The 16,613-nt window shown below is 44.2% G+C and overlaps 1 protein-coding gene across 2 annotated transcripts in view; it reads right to left on the reverse strand.

Moving 5' to 3' along the window:
- Positions 1–2,619: 2,619 nt before the first annotated feature.
- The window catches only part of Ptafr (platelet activating factor receptor), a 39,558-nt gene continuing 25,564 nt past the window's right edge, over positions 2,620–16,613 (reverse strand). For both annotated transcript variants that reach the window (XM_045150563.1, XM_004671249.2), the window contains exon 2: positions 2,620–4,937. In XM_045150563.1, the coding sequence (XP_045006498.1) occupies positions 3,863–4,891 (1,029 nt within the window). In that variant the 5' untranslated portion in view covers positions 4,892–4,937 and the 3' untranslated portion in view covers positions 2,620–3,862. The remainder of the gene's footprint in view (positions 4,938–16,613) is intronic.

Here is a 16,613-nt window from a genome sequence, read left to right on the forward strand (position 1 = left end):
ACCACTGGGGAATACATCCCTGATACTGAAAACTTAAAACAGGGGTAGTCATGAGCCCTAGGGGTGTAACATCTGCTGATGTCTGGATAAGTGTATATACTATGCTTATCAAACTGCCCAGTAAGCACTTCTCTTAAGATTTATACCCTTATATTAATGCTACTCTCATTTTGGGTAAAGAATCTTCTCTTTTCAGATGGCAGTGACCTTGGGATAACTCAGAAGGTATCATACTGCTAGAAAGAAGTGACTGGAGTACTGAGTAACATCTCGATCACACCTTCCAAGGCTCAGGGTCTAATGAGGAAGAGGTGGCGGAAAGAATGTAAGAGCCAAAGGAAGGGTAGGACTCCTTACAACGTGCTCCCTCTAGACATAAAATGGCCTGGATATCCATGACTCCATAGTGCCTGACACTACCTACACAAGACCATCATTAAGAGGAGGAAAAGATCATGACATCAAAATAAAAGAGAGACAGATTGAGATGGGGAGGAGATATGATGGAGAATGCAATTTCAAAGGGAAAAGTTTGCGGGGGGGTATTACCATGGGATATTTTTTTATAATCATGGAAAATGTTAATAAAATTTGAGGAAAAAAAAAGAAAGGAAAAAAAATTTTTAAAAAAGTGTGCACCACCATGCCTGGCTGCAAGTTTTTATTTTTATGGGAAAGAGAAAGGGAAAGAGAGAGAGGACTGGTGGGCAGGGCCTCCAGCCACTGCAATGGAACTCCAGACACTCGTGCCACCTTGTGTACTTGCATCACCTTGTGTCTGGCTTAAGTAGGATCTGGAGAGTCAAACATGGGTCGTTAGGCTTCAAAGGCAAATGCCTTAATTGCTAAGCCATCTCTCCAGCCCTCAGTTCTTTTTATTGAGCACTTACTAAATGCAAACCCTGGGCACTTCATATCCATGACAGCAGAGGTTCCTGGGGTGCACTATGGAGGTTACAGGGATATATGAGGTGACTTCAGAAAGAACACAGAGAGACAGTTTCTTTGTTTTATTTTAATTAATTAATTTACTTATTTGACAGAGAAAGAGGTACAGGGAGAGGGAGAGAGAATGGGCATGCCAGGGCCTCCAGCCACTGCAAACGAACTCCAGATGCATAAGACCCTTGTGCATCTGGGTAACGTGGGTCCTGGGGAATCAAACCTGGGTCCTTTGGCTTTGCAGCCAAATGCCTTAACCACTAAGCCATCCCTCCACCCCCAGAGAGACATTTTCAAGCTTATGTTTATTTTCTATTTGTGGCAGGTGGCATTAGTTTTCCCTTATAAACTTGCTTTTCAAGGAAGGATCCTGCTCTAGTTCAGGCTGACCTGGAATCAGTATTTAGTCTGAGGGTGGCCTCAAACGCACAACTATCATCCTCCCTCTGCTTCCCAGTGCTGGGATTAAAGGACACCTGGTGTCCTTATAAATTTTCTTTTAATTAAATACAAGTTTTTAAAAATTGACTCAGCCAGGTGGTGCACGCCTTTAATCCCAGCACTCAGAGGCAGAGGTAGGAGGATCACCATCAGTTCAAGACCAGCCTGAGACTACATAGTGAATTCCAGGTCAGCCTGACTCAATTTAAATATTTATTAAGTAAACATATAGGTAATACATGAACATTGCAAAAATGGCAAGGGGGTATGCAAATGTTTAAGATTCATAGAACATTGTGTATTCACATATAAACATATAGAGGCTTTTTCTTTTAAAGTTAGGGTCTCACTCTAGCTCAGATTCATTCTTAGATAGCTCAGGCTGGCCTGGAACTCATGGTGATCCTCCTACCTCAGCCTTCCAGGTGGGATTATAGGTGTGAGCCACCATGCCATGCCCAGCCTAGAGTTCTTTTTTTTTTTTTAAGTAATAGATATCCACTCAAGTAAGCTTAAAGAAGATGAGAGAAAAAATCCTGACAAGGGAATCTCACAGGACCCAAAGGAAGGAGTACAGACAGAGAGCCACCTGGTCCCTGGAAATCTTGGCCCCTATCCCTCCAGGCTCCTGCGGTTTCTCTATAGTCTCTATTCGGCTCTGCACATCTGCTTTCTGAGTTGAGCCAATTCCTCTACTTTCACCTGCCACTCCAGCCACCTTACAGAGTCAAGCACACACAGTCACATTTATAGCTCCAAAGTTGTGTGACTTCAGGTAAGTGGCCTGCAAAGCCCCAAACAGCATCCTTGAATCTAGATGCTCACCTCGGTTCTTTTCATTTCCTACTAGAGAGCTGACGGTGCCAAATTCTCAGAAGAGGGAGATCTGGGATGAGCAGCTACCCTGACCAGGAGATGTCTGCTGTGGTATTCACTACTCTTAAGAACCCTGTGGCCAAGCATGGTGGCACATGCCTTTAACCCCAGCACTTGCGAGGCAGAAGTAGGAGGATCGTCATGAGTTCAAGGCCACCCTGAGACTACATAGTGAATTCCAGGTCAGCCTGAGCTAAAGTGAGACCCTACCTTGAAAAACAAACAAAAAACAACAACAAAAAAAATCAAGCCAGGCGTGGTTGGTGCATGCCTTTAATCCCAGCACTTGGGAGGCAGAGGTAGGAGGATCATTGTGAGGTCAAGGCCAGCCTGAAAATACATAGTGAATTCCAGGTCAGCCTGAGCTAGAGTGAGACCCTAGCTTGAAAAATGAAAAATGAAAACAAACAAACAAAAACAAAACACATGACACTATGGGGAACATCATATTCAAAGTACCACAGTAGTAGTTTGGTCACTGCAAGGCCGAAGTGATTAATACACTTGCCTAAATTCACTAACAGGTATCTAGAGGTCTCAAGAGAAGCTCTCACCTGCCAGCAGGGTTGGGACTGAAACTGTCCTTTCCACTTTCTGTAAGCTAGGTTGGGGGGGGGGGGTCCTGCTAGGGAGTGAGCAATGCCTTTTACCCAGAAGCCTCCAGCACTTCCCAGCTTGTTCCCTGTCCCAGAGACATCCAAAGTTTGTTTTGAAAGGTTTTTGCCCACATAATGGGTGGTTGTCCCATAGAACATGATCAACAAGGGTCTGTTACTGAGATAGGAAGATGACTGAGGTGCCATCTCTCTCCAGCTCCCTCAGAGCTGACCCAAGCAGGACACAAGGGAGGCCTGGACAGTAAACACTTCCATCCAAAGGTCTAGTCCATTCTTAATTTCTCTGGTTGCTTTAAAAATCAGTAACCAGGTTAGCCTGAATCTTCCTCCAAGCCACTTCTCCTGAAAGTGTCACAAAGACATTGTACCTGTGGGTACAAAGAGGATGACACCCATCCTGACTCCAAGAGCTGCTCCAAAAAAAACTTTCCACACAGCCAGTGAAGAAATCCTTTTGCAGTTACTCCTTCATTGCTAGTAACACTGGAGAGTCATTGCCAAAATGTTAGGCTGAGCGGGGCTTGGTGGCGCATGCTTTCAATCCCAGCACTGGAAGGGCAGAGGTAGGAGGATCTTCATAAGTTCGAGGCCAACCTGAAACTACACAGTGAATTCCAGGTGAGCCTGGGCTAGAGTGAGACCCCACCTTGAAAAATAATAAAAAAATAAAAATGTCAGGCTGCCTGCCCCAGTACGATGAACTGGGTGGCTCAGAATCCACTGTAGAAGGCCTCAATTTGGTCCTAGCCATATCAGACTCAGGGGCTTTGGATGATTTCATCAACCAAGATTAGTATAGTGTGAACCCAGAGATAGATGAAAGAGCATTTTAATTCTGAAATTTCCATCAGTCACATCTGCCTGAATGAGGCCACTACCATCTTCATTGGGCCACCAGTGTCGGGGAGGAGGTGCCCACAGCAGACACCACGCCTCCTCCCCAGCTCAGTCTGCGATTCCCTGGACCCGACCCCAGCACGCAAGCGCTAATTTTGGAGGGTAAGTATAGGGATCTGGTTGGGCGACATGACCACGTCAGTGCCCGTGTCCGTGGTGGCCCGAGAGCACTTGCGGCTGCTGCGCATACTGTAAAACTTCTCGCTGAGGTGCTTGCGGAACTTTTTGGTGAGGAAGCAGTAGATGATCGGGTCTAAGACACAGTTCATGCTAAGGAGGCAAAGGGTAATCTGATGGGCATCATTAATAGCCTGGTGGAAGTTGGTCTGGTATCCCAACTCAGCCAGCGTCCAGGGCAGCTGCACCATGTGGTGGGGCACAAAGCAGATGATGAACACGGACAACACCGTGCAGACCATCCACAGCGCCCGGCGCTTGACCTCGGCATTGCGCTGCTGCTGCTGCACCTTCTGAGAGAGCAGGGTGTGGATGATGACCAGGTTGCAAAAGAGGATGAGGAGGAAGACGAGGAAGAAGCAGAAGGCAATGAAGACGTGGACCATAAGGACTGGCACACTGCCTTTCTGATAATGCTCAAAGCAGCGGGTGACGTTGCCTGGGCCAGATTTCTTGGGCACTTGGTTGGTAGAGTCGGTAACAAGGAAGTAGGAGGCAGTGGCCACGATGGCCACCCAAATGACCAGGGACAGATAGATGCCACGCTTGCGGGTGCTGGCCTGAGCTGTCCTGATGGGATGTGTCACAGCCTGGTAGCGGTTGTAAGTGATGACTCCCAGGAAGGCCACGGAGCAGTAGGTGTTAATGAAGAAGAAGCAGCCAGTCAGATTGCACAGAAAACTGGGGAGAATCCAGTTGCCCTCGTTATAGTAGTAGACGATCCACAGTGGCAGGGAGACCAAGAAGAGCAGATCTGCCACGGTGAGGTTTACCATGAAGATCTTTATCTCGTTGAATTTCTTGGAAGGATACAGGCGGACAAAGGCCCAGAGCACATAACCGTTGGCAATGACCCCCAGCACAAAGATGATGCTGTAAACGACCGGGAAGAGAGTGTAGCGAAACTCGGAATCCACCCGGGAGGAGTCATTTTGTTCCATTGCTCTGGGCGGGAAGGGTCAGCTGATCATAGGGTCCTGGGTGTGCCTGGAAGACCATACAAGGATTCTGGTGAACAAAGAGCAGAGAAGGGACTGTTCTCTGTTATCGATTCCCAGACTGTCTGCTATGTTTTGAATAGTCTTCTCCAAAATTCAAATTGAAAGGTAATCCCCAAGGACTGAGGGAGATGAGGACAGTGAGGTCCCCATAAATAAGATTAGCACCCAAAAGAGCTCAAGGTTGAGACTGGAGAGAGGATTCAGTGGTTAAGGTCACTTGCTTGCAAAACCTGATGGCCCAAGTTTGATTCCCCATGTAAAGCCAGATGCAGAGTGGCACATGTACCTGGAGGTTGTTTGCAGTGGCAAGAGGCTCTGGAATGACCATACCTACTATCTATCTCTCTCAAATAAATAAAAATATTTTAGGGGTGGAGAGGTGGCTCGATGGTTAAGGCACTTGCCCATAATGCCTAATAACCTGAGTTCGATACCCTAGTACCCACATAAAGTTAGATGCACAAGGTGGTGCACGTGTCTGGAGTTTGCAGTGGCAAGAGGTCCTGAAGTGCCCATATTATCTATTTACTTCTCTAAAATAAAAAAATATATGTTTTTAAGAAGCTGAGTGTGGTGGCCTCACATCTTTAATTCCAGCACTCAGGAGGCAGAGGCAGAGGTAGGAGGATCACCATGAGTGGGAAGCCCACCCTGACACTACACAGTGAATTCCAGGTCACCCTGGGCTTGAGTGAGAATACCTTGAAAAACAAAAAACAAAACAACAACAAAAATTTAAAAAGCACTCAAGGTTGAAAAATCCAGTCTCTTTTGATCTTTTTTGCCCTTTCATCCCTTCTCCATGTTAAGTGAGGGTATTTAAGATGCCATACTTCAAGTAGACTCCTGAGAAACTTGAACTTCCAGCTTTGGAACTATGGGCAGTAAATTTGTGTTCTTTTTTGTTTTAAGCAGTGTCTCACTCTGCCCCAGGCTGGTCTCCAACTCTTATGTTATCCTCTTACCTCAGCCTCCCAAATGCTGGGACAAAAGGCATATGCTACCATGCCTGGCTAAATTTTGATTTTTCTCTTGTTGTTGTTTTGGAGGTAGGGTTTTACTCTAGTCCAGGCTGACCTGGAATTCATATGTAGTCTCAGGCTGGTCTCATTCCCCACCCCCTGCAGCTCTCTCTCATATATATGTATATATACACACACACCTTTATAAAAGCCAGGCATGGTGGTGCATGCCTTTAATCCCAGCACTTGGGAGGCAGAGGTGGGAGGATTGTCATGAGTTCAAGGCTACTCTGAGACTACATAGTGAATTCCAGGTCAGCCTGGGCTAGAGCGATACCCTATCTTGAAAAAAAAATATTGAGTACAGAGAGATTATGTAAATTGGACAAAGTTATACCACTAGTAATGAATGGGGTGAAGATCTCAAATCCATTTGCTCTTTCATTCATTCATCCAACACATATTTCTAAGCATCAATATGCATGTCAGACACACAGATGCACATCATGCCAAAGGACTGGTTGTTGTGTTTTGAGTTTTTTTTTCTCTCAATTTTTATTAACATTTTTCATGATTATAAAAAGTATCCCATGGTAATACCCTCCCCCCACACACACTTTCCCCTTTCAAACTCCATTCTCCATCATATCCCCTCCCCATCTCAATCAGTCTCTCTTTTATTTTGATGTCATGGTCTTTTCCTTCTCTTATGATGGTCTTGTGTAGGTAGTGTCAGGCACTATGCGGTCATGGATATCCAGACCATTTTATGTCTGGAGGGAGCACGTTGTACGGAGTCCTGCCCTTCCTTTGGCTCTTACATTCTTTCCGCCACCTCTGGGTTTTTTTTGTTTTTTTTTTTTTTTTTTTGTATTTGTGTGTGTGTGTGAGAGAGAGAGAGAGAGAGAATTGACATGTCAGGGCCTCTAGCCACTGTAATTGAACTCCAGACATATGTACCATATTGTGTGCCTGTGCGATCTTGCATGTTTGCATCACCTTGTGCGTCTGGCTTATGTGGGATCTTGAGAGTCAAACATGGTTCCTTAGGCTTCACAAGCAAGTGCCTTAACTGCTAAGCCATCTCTCCAGCCCCACCAAAGGATTCTTGCCTTCAAGGAGCTTATAGTCTCATAGGGACGAAAACAAAAATAACTTAAATGGACAGTTGCTACAGAGAGAAAATGGAGTGCTGATATAGAGAACAAAAAGAGCTTAAAGAAGGGGTGACAAAAGACAGGCCATGCATGGTAGGCACATCTTTTTGTTTTGTTTTGTTTTGTTTTTCGAGGTAGGGTCTCACTCTAGCCCAGGCTGACCTGGAATTCACTCTGTATTTTCAGGGTGACCTTAAACCACCTACCTCTGCCTTCCAAGTGCTGGGATAAAAGGCATGCGCCATCACGCCCAGCTAGTAGGCTATTAGGCACATATTTAACTTGGGAAGCGGAGGCAAAAGGATCACAGTGAGGTCAAGGACAGCTTGGAGCTACAGAGTGAATTCCAGGTCAACCTGAGCAAGAGTGAGACCCTGCCTCAAAAAAACAAAAGAAGAAAGAGAGAAAGAAAGAAAGAAAGAAAGAAAGAAAGAAAGAAAGAAAGAAAGAAAGAAAGAAAGAAAGAAAGCGGGGAGCTAGAGAGATGGTTCAGTAGCTAACGCCCTTGCCTGCAAAGCCTAATAACCCTGGTTTGATTCTCAGTACCTACATAAGGCCAGATGCACACAGTAGCACATACACCTGGAGTTCGTTTGTGGCAACTGAATGCCTTAGCACACTCATTCTCTTTGTCTTCTATCTCTCTTTGCTTGCAAATAAATAAAATATTAAAAATTCAAGGTCACACTGAAACTACATACATAGTGAATTCCAGGTCAACTTGAGCTAGAGTGAGAATCTATCTTGAAAAACAAACAAAACAGGATTTTTTTGTTCCATTTAATAGGAGAGAGCTTTATCTGTATTTAATTTGATGGATGGGGTTGGGGAGATGGCTCAGTGGTTAAAGGTGCTTGCTCGCAAAAGCCTGCTGGCCCGAGGTTAACTCCCGAATACACACAGAAAGACAGATGCACAAAGTGGCACACGTTTCTGGAGTTCGTTTGCAGAGGCAGGAGGACCTGGTGTGCTCATTCTCTCTCCTTTTCTCTCTCTTACTCATTCTCTTCTTTCTCTGTCTTTCTATCTTGCTTTGTCTCTCAAATAAATAAAATAGCTTTAAAAAAAATGATGCTCCTGGGCTGAAGAGATGGCTCAGTGGTTAAATGTGGAGATCAAGCTAATTGGAAAGCTAATTCAAAAAAGGCTAAGCCTGGGGACACAGAACACTGAGCCTTGGGTGGAGTTTCTTTTTTTTTTAATTTTTTTTTCTCAATTTTTATTAACATGTCCCATGATTATAAAAAGTATCCCATAGTAATACCCTCCCTCCCACCTTTTTTTAAATTGACAATTTCCATAATTATAGACAATAAACCACAGTAATCCCCCCCTGGTGGAGCTTCTTGAAGATGGGAAACTCATAGCTTCTCCAAAGATTTCTTGATACACATAAGCAAACAACTCATGAACTAATCTGATGAGAACTCTGTCTTGGGATCTGTCTTATGCTGACTCCCCGTAATTTTGACTGCCTGAATATGAATAAAAGCTGCAAGTACAGTCAGTTCGGGGAGCAGTGGAGGGCATCACCCTGACCCTCCATCAAATCATATTTTGCATGTTGTGAGTTCATTTCACATTTATCCAAACACTGCTGGACAATGTACAATAAGTGGTGTCCAGAACAGGGATTTGATAACTTCAGGAGGCGTGAAACCCCGAGGAAACACAGAAATAAAAAATAAAATAAAATAATGAGCTGGTGTGGCAGCGCACACCTTTAATCCCAGCACTCGGGAGGCAGAGATAGGTGGATTGCCATGAGTTCAAGGCCACTCTGAGACTACATAGTAAATTCCAAGTCATCCTGGGCTAGAGTGAAACCCTACCTCAAAAAAAAAATTAATTAAATAAGTAAAACAAAACAAAGGGGAGCTCCGCAGTGGAACCATAAGTAAGGGGTGGAAACCTGTCCTCAGGAAGCGTGGATCAATCAGGGTTAAACAGAGCAGTCATTATCCACCAAGCAGAAAGGATATATTATGGTGCTCTGGCACTTGTTGAAATCCTTGGGGGTCCAAGTCTCAGAGGAACAGCTCTTAAAGCTGCTGCAAGTATAATGTTTGGTTTCCTGACAATGGCACAGTGGCTCTGGGACCATGGGTCGGGGTGGAGACAGAGTATGAGATGGGCTCTTGAGAAGGGGGACCTCCAGTGTCATCCCTCTCTGTCAGTTCTGCTCTCAGACCCAGACCCCCCTGGTATAACAACAACCTCCTCCCCCAACCCCCACAAAACAGTTTTTATTATGAGCCAGGATCAACCACCTTGCCTGGACCCAAGTAGGTGACCAAGCCTTCTTCACTGTGCCATAGCCAATACAACTCTCTCTCTTTTTCTTTCAAACATGTGTTGGATAATTTTGCTTACCTCTTCTGCAGTGTATGCATGGCTTTTCTGGTAGGATGTCACATACAGGCTGATTCTCCAGATATTCTAACCCTCAAGTGAGCAACTGGAAGCCAGGTGTGGTGGCGCACGCCTTTAATCCCAGCACTCAGGACGCAGAGGTAGGAGGATCGCTATGAGTGCAAGGCTACCCTGAGACTACATAGTGAATTCCAGGTCAGCCTGGGCTACACCAAGAACCTACCTCAAAAAACCAAAATAAATAAATAGAGAGAGAGAGAGAGAGAGAGAGAGAGAGAGAGAGAGAGAGAGAGAGTTGTAGGAGAACCACTCTTAAAGCAGAACATTCTGGATTCAAACTAAAAAATTGGCCCTTCCACAAACTTCTTACTTTCCTACAAAGAACTCCTATTACCCTTCCAAAAATAATTCAATCTGAGCCTATTCCAAATGCCAGAACCATATTTACAGATGGGTCCAATAAAACAGGGAAGGCAGGCATTTGGACCATTGGCTTTCAAAAAATCTTTTCAGGCTGGGTGCGGTGGTGCACAACTGTAATTCCAGCACTCAAGAGGGAGAGGTAGGAGGACCACCATGAGTTTGAGGCCACCCTGAGATTACATAGTGAATCCAAGGTCAGCCTGGACTAGAGAGAGAGACCCTACCTTGAAAAAAAAAGAAAAAACCTGTTCAGGATACTTTACCACTCAAAAAACAGAAATCAGTGCCATCATCTTAGCTGTACAAGAATTTAACATGGAGCCTACCGATATGCAGTCCTCACTACACAAATCTTAGTTTGCATACTTTAAACCTAACATTCCTCCTGAATTCTTTTGAGGTATGGTCTCACTCTAGCCCAGGCTGACCTGGAATTCACTGTGTAGTCTCAGTGTGGCCTTGAACTCATGGCAATCCTTCCACCTCTGCCTCCCAAGTGCTGGGATTAAAGGTGTGTACCACCACACCCAGCTTTTGAACTCTTTTAAAAAATATTTTTATTCATTTATTTGAGAGAGTGAGGCAGATAGAAAGAATGGGTATGCCAGGGCCTCTAGCCACTGCAAATGACCTCCAGATGCATGCACCACCTTGTGCATCTGGCTTATGTGGGTACTGAGGAATTGAACCTGGGTCCTTTGGCTTAGCAGGCAAGAGCCTTAATGGCTAAGCCATCTCTCCAGCCCCCTGACCTCTTTTATTTTATTTTATTTATTGATTTACTTTTTTTTTCCGAGGTATGTAGTCTCAGGCTGACCTTGAACTCACAGCAATCCCCTTACCTCTGCCTCTCAAGTGCTGAGATTAAAGGCTACAACAGTTAAAGTGCTTATCTGCAAAGCCACCATGCCCAGCAAGAACCTAACTTCTAATGTTTATATGTATGTAGATAAGGGGATGTGACACTATGATTCTAGGTAAGAGATCATAAAAGGAGAACAAGAGATGATGAGGCTGGGCGTGGTGGTGCACACCTTTAATCCCAGCACTGAGGCCGAGGTAGGAGGATCACCTGAGTCTGAGGCCACCCTGAGACTGCATAGTGAATTCCAGGTCAGCCTGGGCTAGAGTGAGATCCTACCTCAAAAAACCAAACAAACAAACAAGAAGAAGAAGAAGAGGAAGAGGAAGAAGGAGGAGGAGAAGTAGTAGTAGCAGTAGTTCTGGGCTGGAAAGAAGGCTCAGTGGCTAAAGGTGCTTGCTTGCACAGCCTTAGTACCAATATTGAAAACAGCCAATACTCTACAGTATAACAGATTCTGTTTCTGATGCTCTCAAATAAATAAATAAATAATTGACAGAAACAAATTCTTAAAAAAACTTAAAAAAAAAAAAAAAAGCCAGAAGCTGTGGCAGGATCCTGTAATCCAAGTATGCTGATGAGGGATGGGAAGCAAAAACAGGAGAATTTCCCAGAAGCTTGGAAGCTGGGCAAGTGCAGCAAAGTATAAGAGCAAAACCAAGAGAGAAGGTTGGAGAGATGGCTTAGAAGTTGGGGCACCCACCTGCAAAGCCAAAGGACCCAGGTTTGATCCCCCAGCACCCACCTAAGTCAGATGTACAAGATGGCACATTTGTCTGGAGTTTGTTTGCAGTGGCTGAAGGCCCTGATGTGCCTAAATTCACAAGTATTAAATTGGATTATGTAAAAATTTACAAATTTGTGCAGGACAGTTCTTCCCCTTTACTACCCACTTTCTTGCTTAAGTTCTTAAGAATAACTCAAGACTGTCCTGATAATGCAATGTCTCGAGACAGAGAGGAACTGCCTGACACATACAAACCTTGTTCTGTCCCTCCTGAGGAGGGTAACAGTTTGACCCAGGGAGAAACCATCTGGGATAGCCTGAAAATTGCTGTTTCTCCCCTGGAATCTTTCAAAGCTTTGCCCAGCGAGTCACCTGGATCCTGTCGTGTATAAACCAAGGTGGTTACAACACAGGGTCCTTGCACAAGCCAGGCAATGTCCCGCCACTGAGCCATGTCCCCAGCCCTATCGCTTTCTTGTGTCCCAGGATTCTAGGTTCCTGTTGTTCCTCACTTCCTATGTCTAAGCAACAAAGCTGCTTCATATAATAAAAAAATTAAAATAAATAAATAAAATAACAATGTTAAAGGAAAGATCAGTATGGTCATAGGAAGTGAGAAATGGGAACAGTGGTAGGTGATCAGAGGGCAACATGCCTTGGGTCACTCCTACACCATGGTAAGAAGTTTGCATTTAAAGTGGCTCATGCCCTTAATGCCAGCACTCAAGAGGCAGAGGTTAAGAGGACTGCTGTGAATTTGAGGTCAGGCTGAGACTAGAATGAATTCCAGGTCAACCTGGGCTAGAGTGAGAAACTACACCAAAAATAATAATAATAAATTAATTAATTTAAAAAAAGAAGTTTGCCCTGGGCATAGTGGCGAACATATTTAATCCCAGCACTCAGGAGGCAGAGGTAGGCGGATCACTTTGAGTTTGAGTCCACCCTGAGACTACATAGTGAATTCCAGGTCAGCCTGGGCTAGAGTGAAACCCTGCCTCAAAAAAAAAAAAAAAAAAAAAAAAAAGTTTGCATTTGTTCTGTGAGCATTAGAGAGCCCCTGGGGTGTTGTTGAACAGCAAGTAAGACCATGTTCACTCACTCTAGCTGCCAGACAGGGAACAGAGGGCAAGGAGACATGTGTAAATACACCCATTTTGAAGGCAACAAAGGGTGGTGGCAGGGGTCAGGGAGTGGCATTTCCAATTCTCTTTGTCTCCTACACTGGTCAAGAGTTTGGCCAAAGAGCTGGGTGTGGTGGCGCATTCCTTTACTCCCAGCACTTGGTGGGAGGCAGAGGTAGGAGGATCACCATGAGTTCGAGGCCACCCTGAGACTACATGGTGAATTCCAGGTCAGCCTGGACCACAGGGAGACCCTACCTCGAAAAACAAAACAAAAAAAAAGAAAGAGAGAGAGAGAGAGAAAGAGCGAGTAAGCGTGGCCAAAGCAGGAGTTTGGGAGGTACTTGCTGAGTGAACAAACAGCTAACCTTGATAGCACTGCCTCCTCCTCAGAGCCCTCCGATGCATCACCCCGAACTGTGGGCTGTGGGCCAGCAGCGAGCACTCAGCAGCATCTATCTACAAGCTTGTTAGGGGTGAGGCATCTCAGCTGGGGGAGGGTGGTGCGCGCCTCTAATCCCAGCACTCTGGAGGCTGAGGAAGAGGAATGTCAGTTGGAGGTCAGCCTGGGTCACCTAAAGGGAGACCTCTGTCTCAAGAAAACAAAACAAAACAGAATCTCAGGCCCACCCCAGAACTGTATCCAAAGCTACCAATATTTTACTGGTGTGTAACGTGGTATGTGTGTGGTGTATGTACATGGCTGTGCCTTGTGATGTCCCATATGCCTGCCTGCCATGGAGGAAAGGGGTGTTGTTCCTGTGGTGACCACTCCACACTCGGTCTTGATTTTTGAGCCGGGGTCTCTACTGTTTCTGGAGCTTGCAGGGGTCAGTGGATTCTCAGGTATCTCCTCCCCTTTGAGGCTGGGGTTATAGGTACTCGTGGCTATTCCTAACTGTGTTGTGGTGGTGGTGGTTTGAGGTAGGATCTCGCTCCAGCCCAGGCTGACCTGGAATTCTTAGGCTGGCCTTGAACTCACAGAGATCCTCCTACCTCTACCTCTCAAGTGCTGGGATTAAAGGCATGCCCGGCCATGTTGGCTGGGAGGTGGAGATTTGAACTTGGGCAGCCTCAGGGCCCCTCAGGCCCTCATGCTTAGATAGGAAGACCACCTAACATCCCTCCAGCTTCATTCTTAAAAATTATTTTACTATTTTTTTTTTGGGGGGGGGATGTCAGGAGCTACAGGTGGTCTTTAATCTCTTAACACAAAGGCCTTATCCTACAGCCTAGGTGAGAAGGCAGCCCAGGTGAGATGAAGCCAGTTACAAAGGCATTCTTTAACATAAGGCATAGGCACTTGATAGAGGGGCCCTGGTGAAGCTGACCTTAGGCACACATTGTCGAGAAAGTTCTATCTTCCATATATAAGCTTGTGTCTGCCTGAATAAACCTGAGCCTTGATCAGAACTTGTCTTGGTTCCATTCCTTGTGTTCCATTCCTTGTGTTCTTGTCTGAGATTCATTCCCACTCCCCCCACATCGTAGCACCTGAACAGGGACCTGAATACGAGGGACTTCAGTGAGGAACGCCAACATCAACTCGAGATCCGCGGAAGAAAGTGAAATTTAAGAGGACTGTGGTCGCCCGCTCAGTCTTCTAGAATAAGGTAAGTTGGCGCAGTTATGGGACAAGCAAAGAGTAAAAAGGAGCTAATTGCTCTAGTAAAAGATATTTAAAAAGCACAAGGAATTGGGATTACATCAAGTTCTTTAAGCAATTTTTTTTTTTTCATTTCATCAATGAAACGAGCCCTTGGTTTATAGAGCAGGGAAATTTTTATTCAGATGCTTGGGATAAAGTGGGAAAAGAATTAAATGTCTTTCTACAAACTCATGGTCCTAATAAGGTTCCGGTAATTGCCTTTTCCTTATGGTCTTTGATAAGGGATGCCTTGGATTCAGGTACAAAAGATAGTTTAGTGAAACAAATGTTAAATCACACTCTAGATGTTATTGAAGAAATTAAAAATCAAACTCCTGAAAAAGGGACACCTGTAACTCACAAAGAATTGAATAAACATTGCAATCTTTACAAATTTCTAAGGAAAATAGTGACGGGGAAGAGGAGGAATGAGAGCCAGAAGAAGCAGCAGAATTAGAGGAGGAGGCCGCTAATCATCATGCAGATTGGGACCCACCGCGTCCCTCCGCCCCCATGACCCCCCCACAAGTATATGTAGCAGAATTAAAAAAATGAGGTGGCAGCTTTAAGGGAGAGAGTAAACCTAGAGAAAGAAAAAAAAAGAAGGTTAAAAGACGAGTTAGATAGTATTATTAAGAAGCCTTCTGAAATTGTCCACACATCTTCATGGCATCTTACTCAGCCTGTTTTTAATTGCTCCCCCTTAGAAAGGGTAATACAGAAAGCCATGGAAGAAGGTGATGAGGAAGCACGAGCTTTCCCACTGGCTTATCCACTAACTGAATTTCAACAGGGTGATCAAATGATGAGGCAATATACTTCCTTTAATTTTAAAGACATAAAAGAATTAAAAACAGCTTGTGCACAGTATGGACCTACGTCGCCATATACTATGTCAATTATAGAAGCATTGGCAGGGAAAATTCTAACAGCAGATGATGGGAAATCTATAGGCAAAGCTTGTTTATCAGGAGGAGAATATTTAATTTGGAAAGTAGAATTCTATGACTTATGCAAAAAGACTGCAATATTGAATCAACAGGCAGGGAATGGTGATTGGAATGTTGATATGCTTACTGGGGAAGGAAATTATGGTGGGAATGACAATCAAATTGCATATCCCCGTGCTGTTTATCAACAAATAGCCGCAGCAGCTCATAAAGCGTGGTTTAATCTTCCTTCAAAAGGAGAAGCTGCAGAGGAGAATTTAACTAAGGTTATACAGGGTCCTGATGAGAATTATGCTGATTTTGTAGGTAGACTGATAAAAAACAGCAGTAAGAGTATTTAGAGATGCTGGCGCTGGTATGGACTTTGTAAAACAGCTTGCTTATGAAAATGCAAATAGTACTTGCAAAGCAGCTATGCGGCCTTATAGAAAGAAAGTTGATCTACAAGGATATATTAGACTATGTGCTGATATTGGCCCTAGCTATATGCAGGGGATAGCCATGGCTGCAGCATTAAAAGGAATTCCTTTTCAAATGGCAGCCACTGCAGCAAGACCTGGCAAGTGCTTTTCTTGTGGAAAAAAATAGGACATATGAAAAAAAATTGTCCAATTAAAAGAAATAAATATAAAATTACACGTGAACAAGCACGACAGATAGTTAAAAATTGTCAGCAGTGTCTCACATTTTGACCTGTGCCACATCATGGTGTCAGTCCTCGAGGTTTGACTCCTGGCCATTTATGGCAAATGGATATAACTCATGTTCCAGAGTTTGGAAAAATGAAATTTGTACATGTTTCTATTGACACTTAATCTGGTTTCATTTGTGCTTCTGCTCAAATGGGAGAAGCTACTAAACATGTTATTGCTCATTGTCTTCATTCTTTTAATATTTTAGGAATACCTAAACAACTGAAAACAGGTAATGGTCCAGGATATACAAGTGCAGGATTTAAGCACTTTTGTTCTTCTTTTAATATTGAGCATGTTACTGGAATTCCTTATAACCCCCAAGGGCAAGGTATCATTGAATGAGCAAATGGAACATTAAAAATCTGGTTACAAAAAACTAAAAAGGGGGAAATGACATAGGGATCAGTAACAAAATGGTTAAATCATACTATATTTATTTTAAATTTTTTACTTTTGGATTCAAAAGGGTTTTCTGCTGCTGACCATTTTTGGCATGCACAAACCAAGACTAATTATGCTAAAGTAATGTGGAAAGATCCATTGACTAACAAGTGGAGTGGACCCGACCCTGTATTAATATGGGGACGAGGATCTGTTTGTATTTTTTCACAGAAAGAAATGGAGCCAGATGGTTGTCAGAACATTTGGTCCGGTATGCAGGCCATGAGATCAAACAAGAGGACACTACTGATCCTGATGATATGGTGTCATGTATGTCTTGCTTACAGTGAAGTCTACTGG

The sequence above is a fragment of the Jaculus jaculus genome, chromosome 5, assembly GCF_020740685.1.
Source record: "Jaculus jaculus isolate mJacJac1 chromosome 5, mJacJac1.mat.Y.cur, whole genome shotgun sequence".
NCBI lineage: Eukaryota > Metazoa > Chordata > Mammalia > Rodentia > Dipodidae > Jaculus > Jaculus jaculus.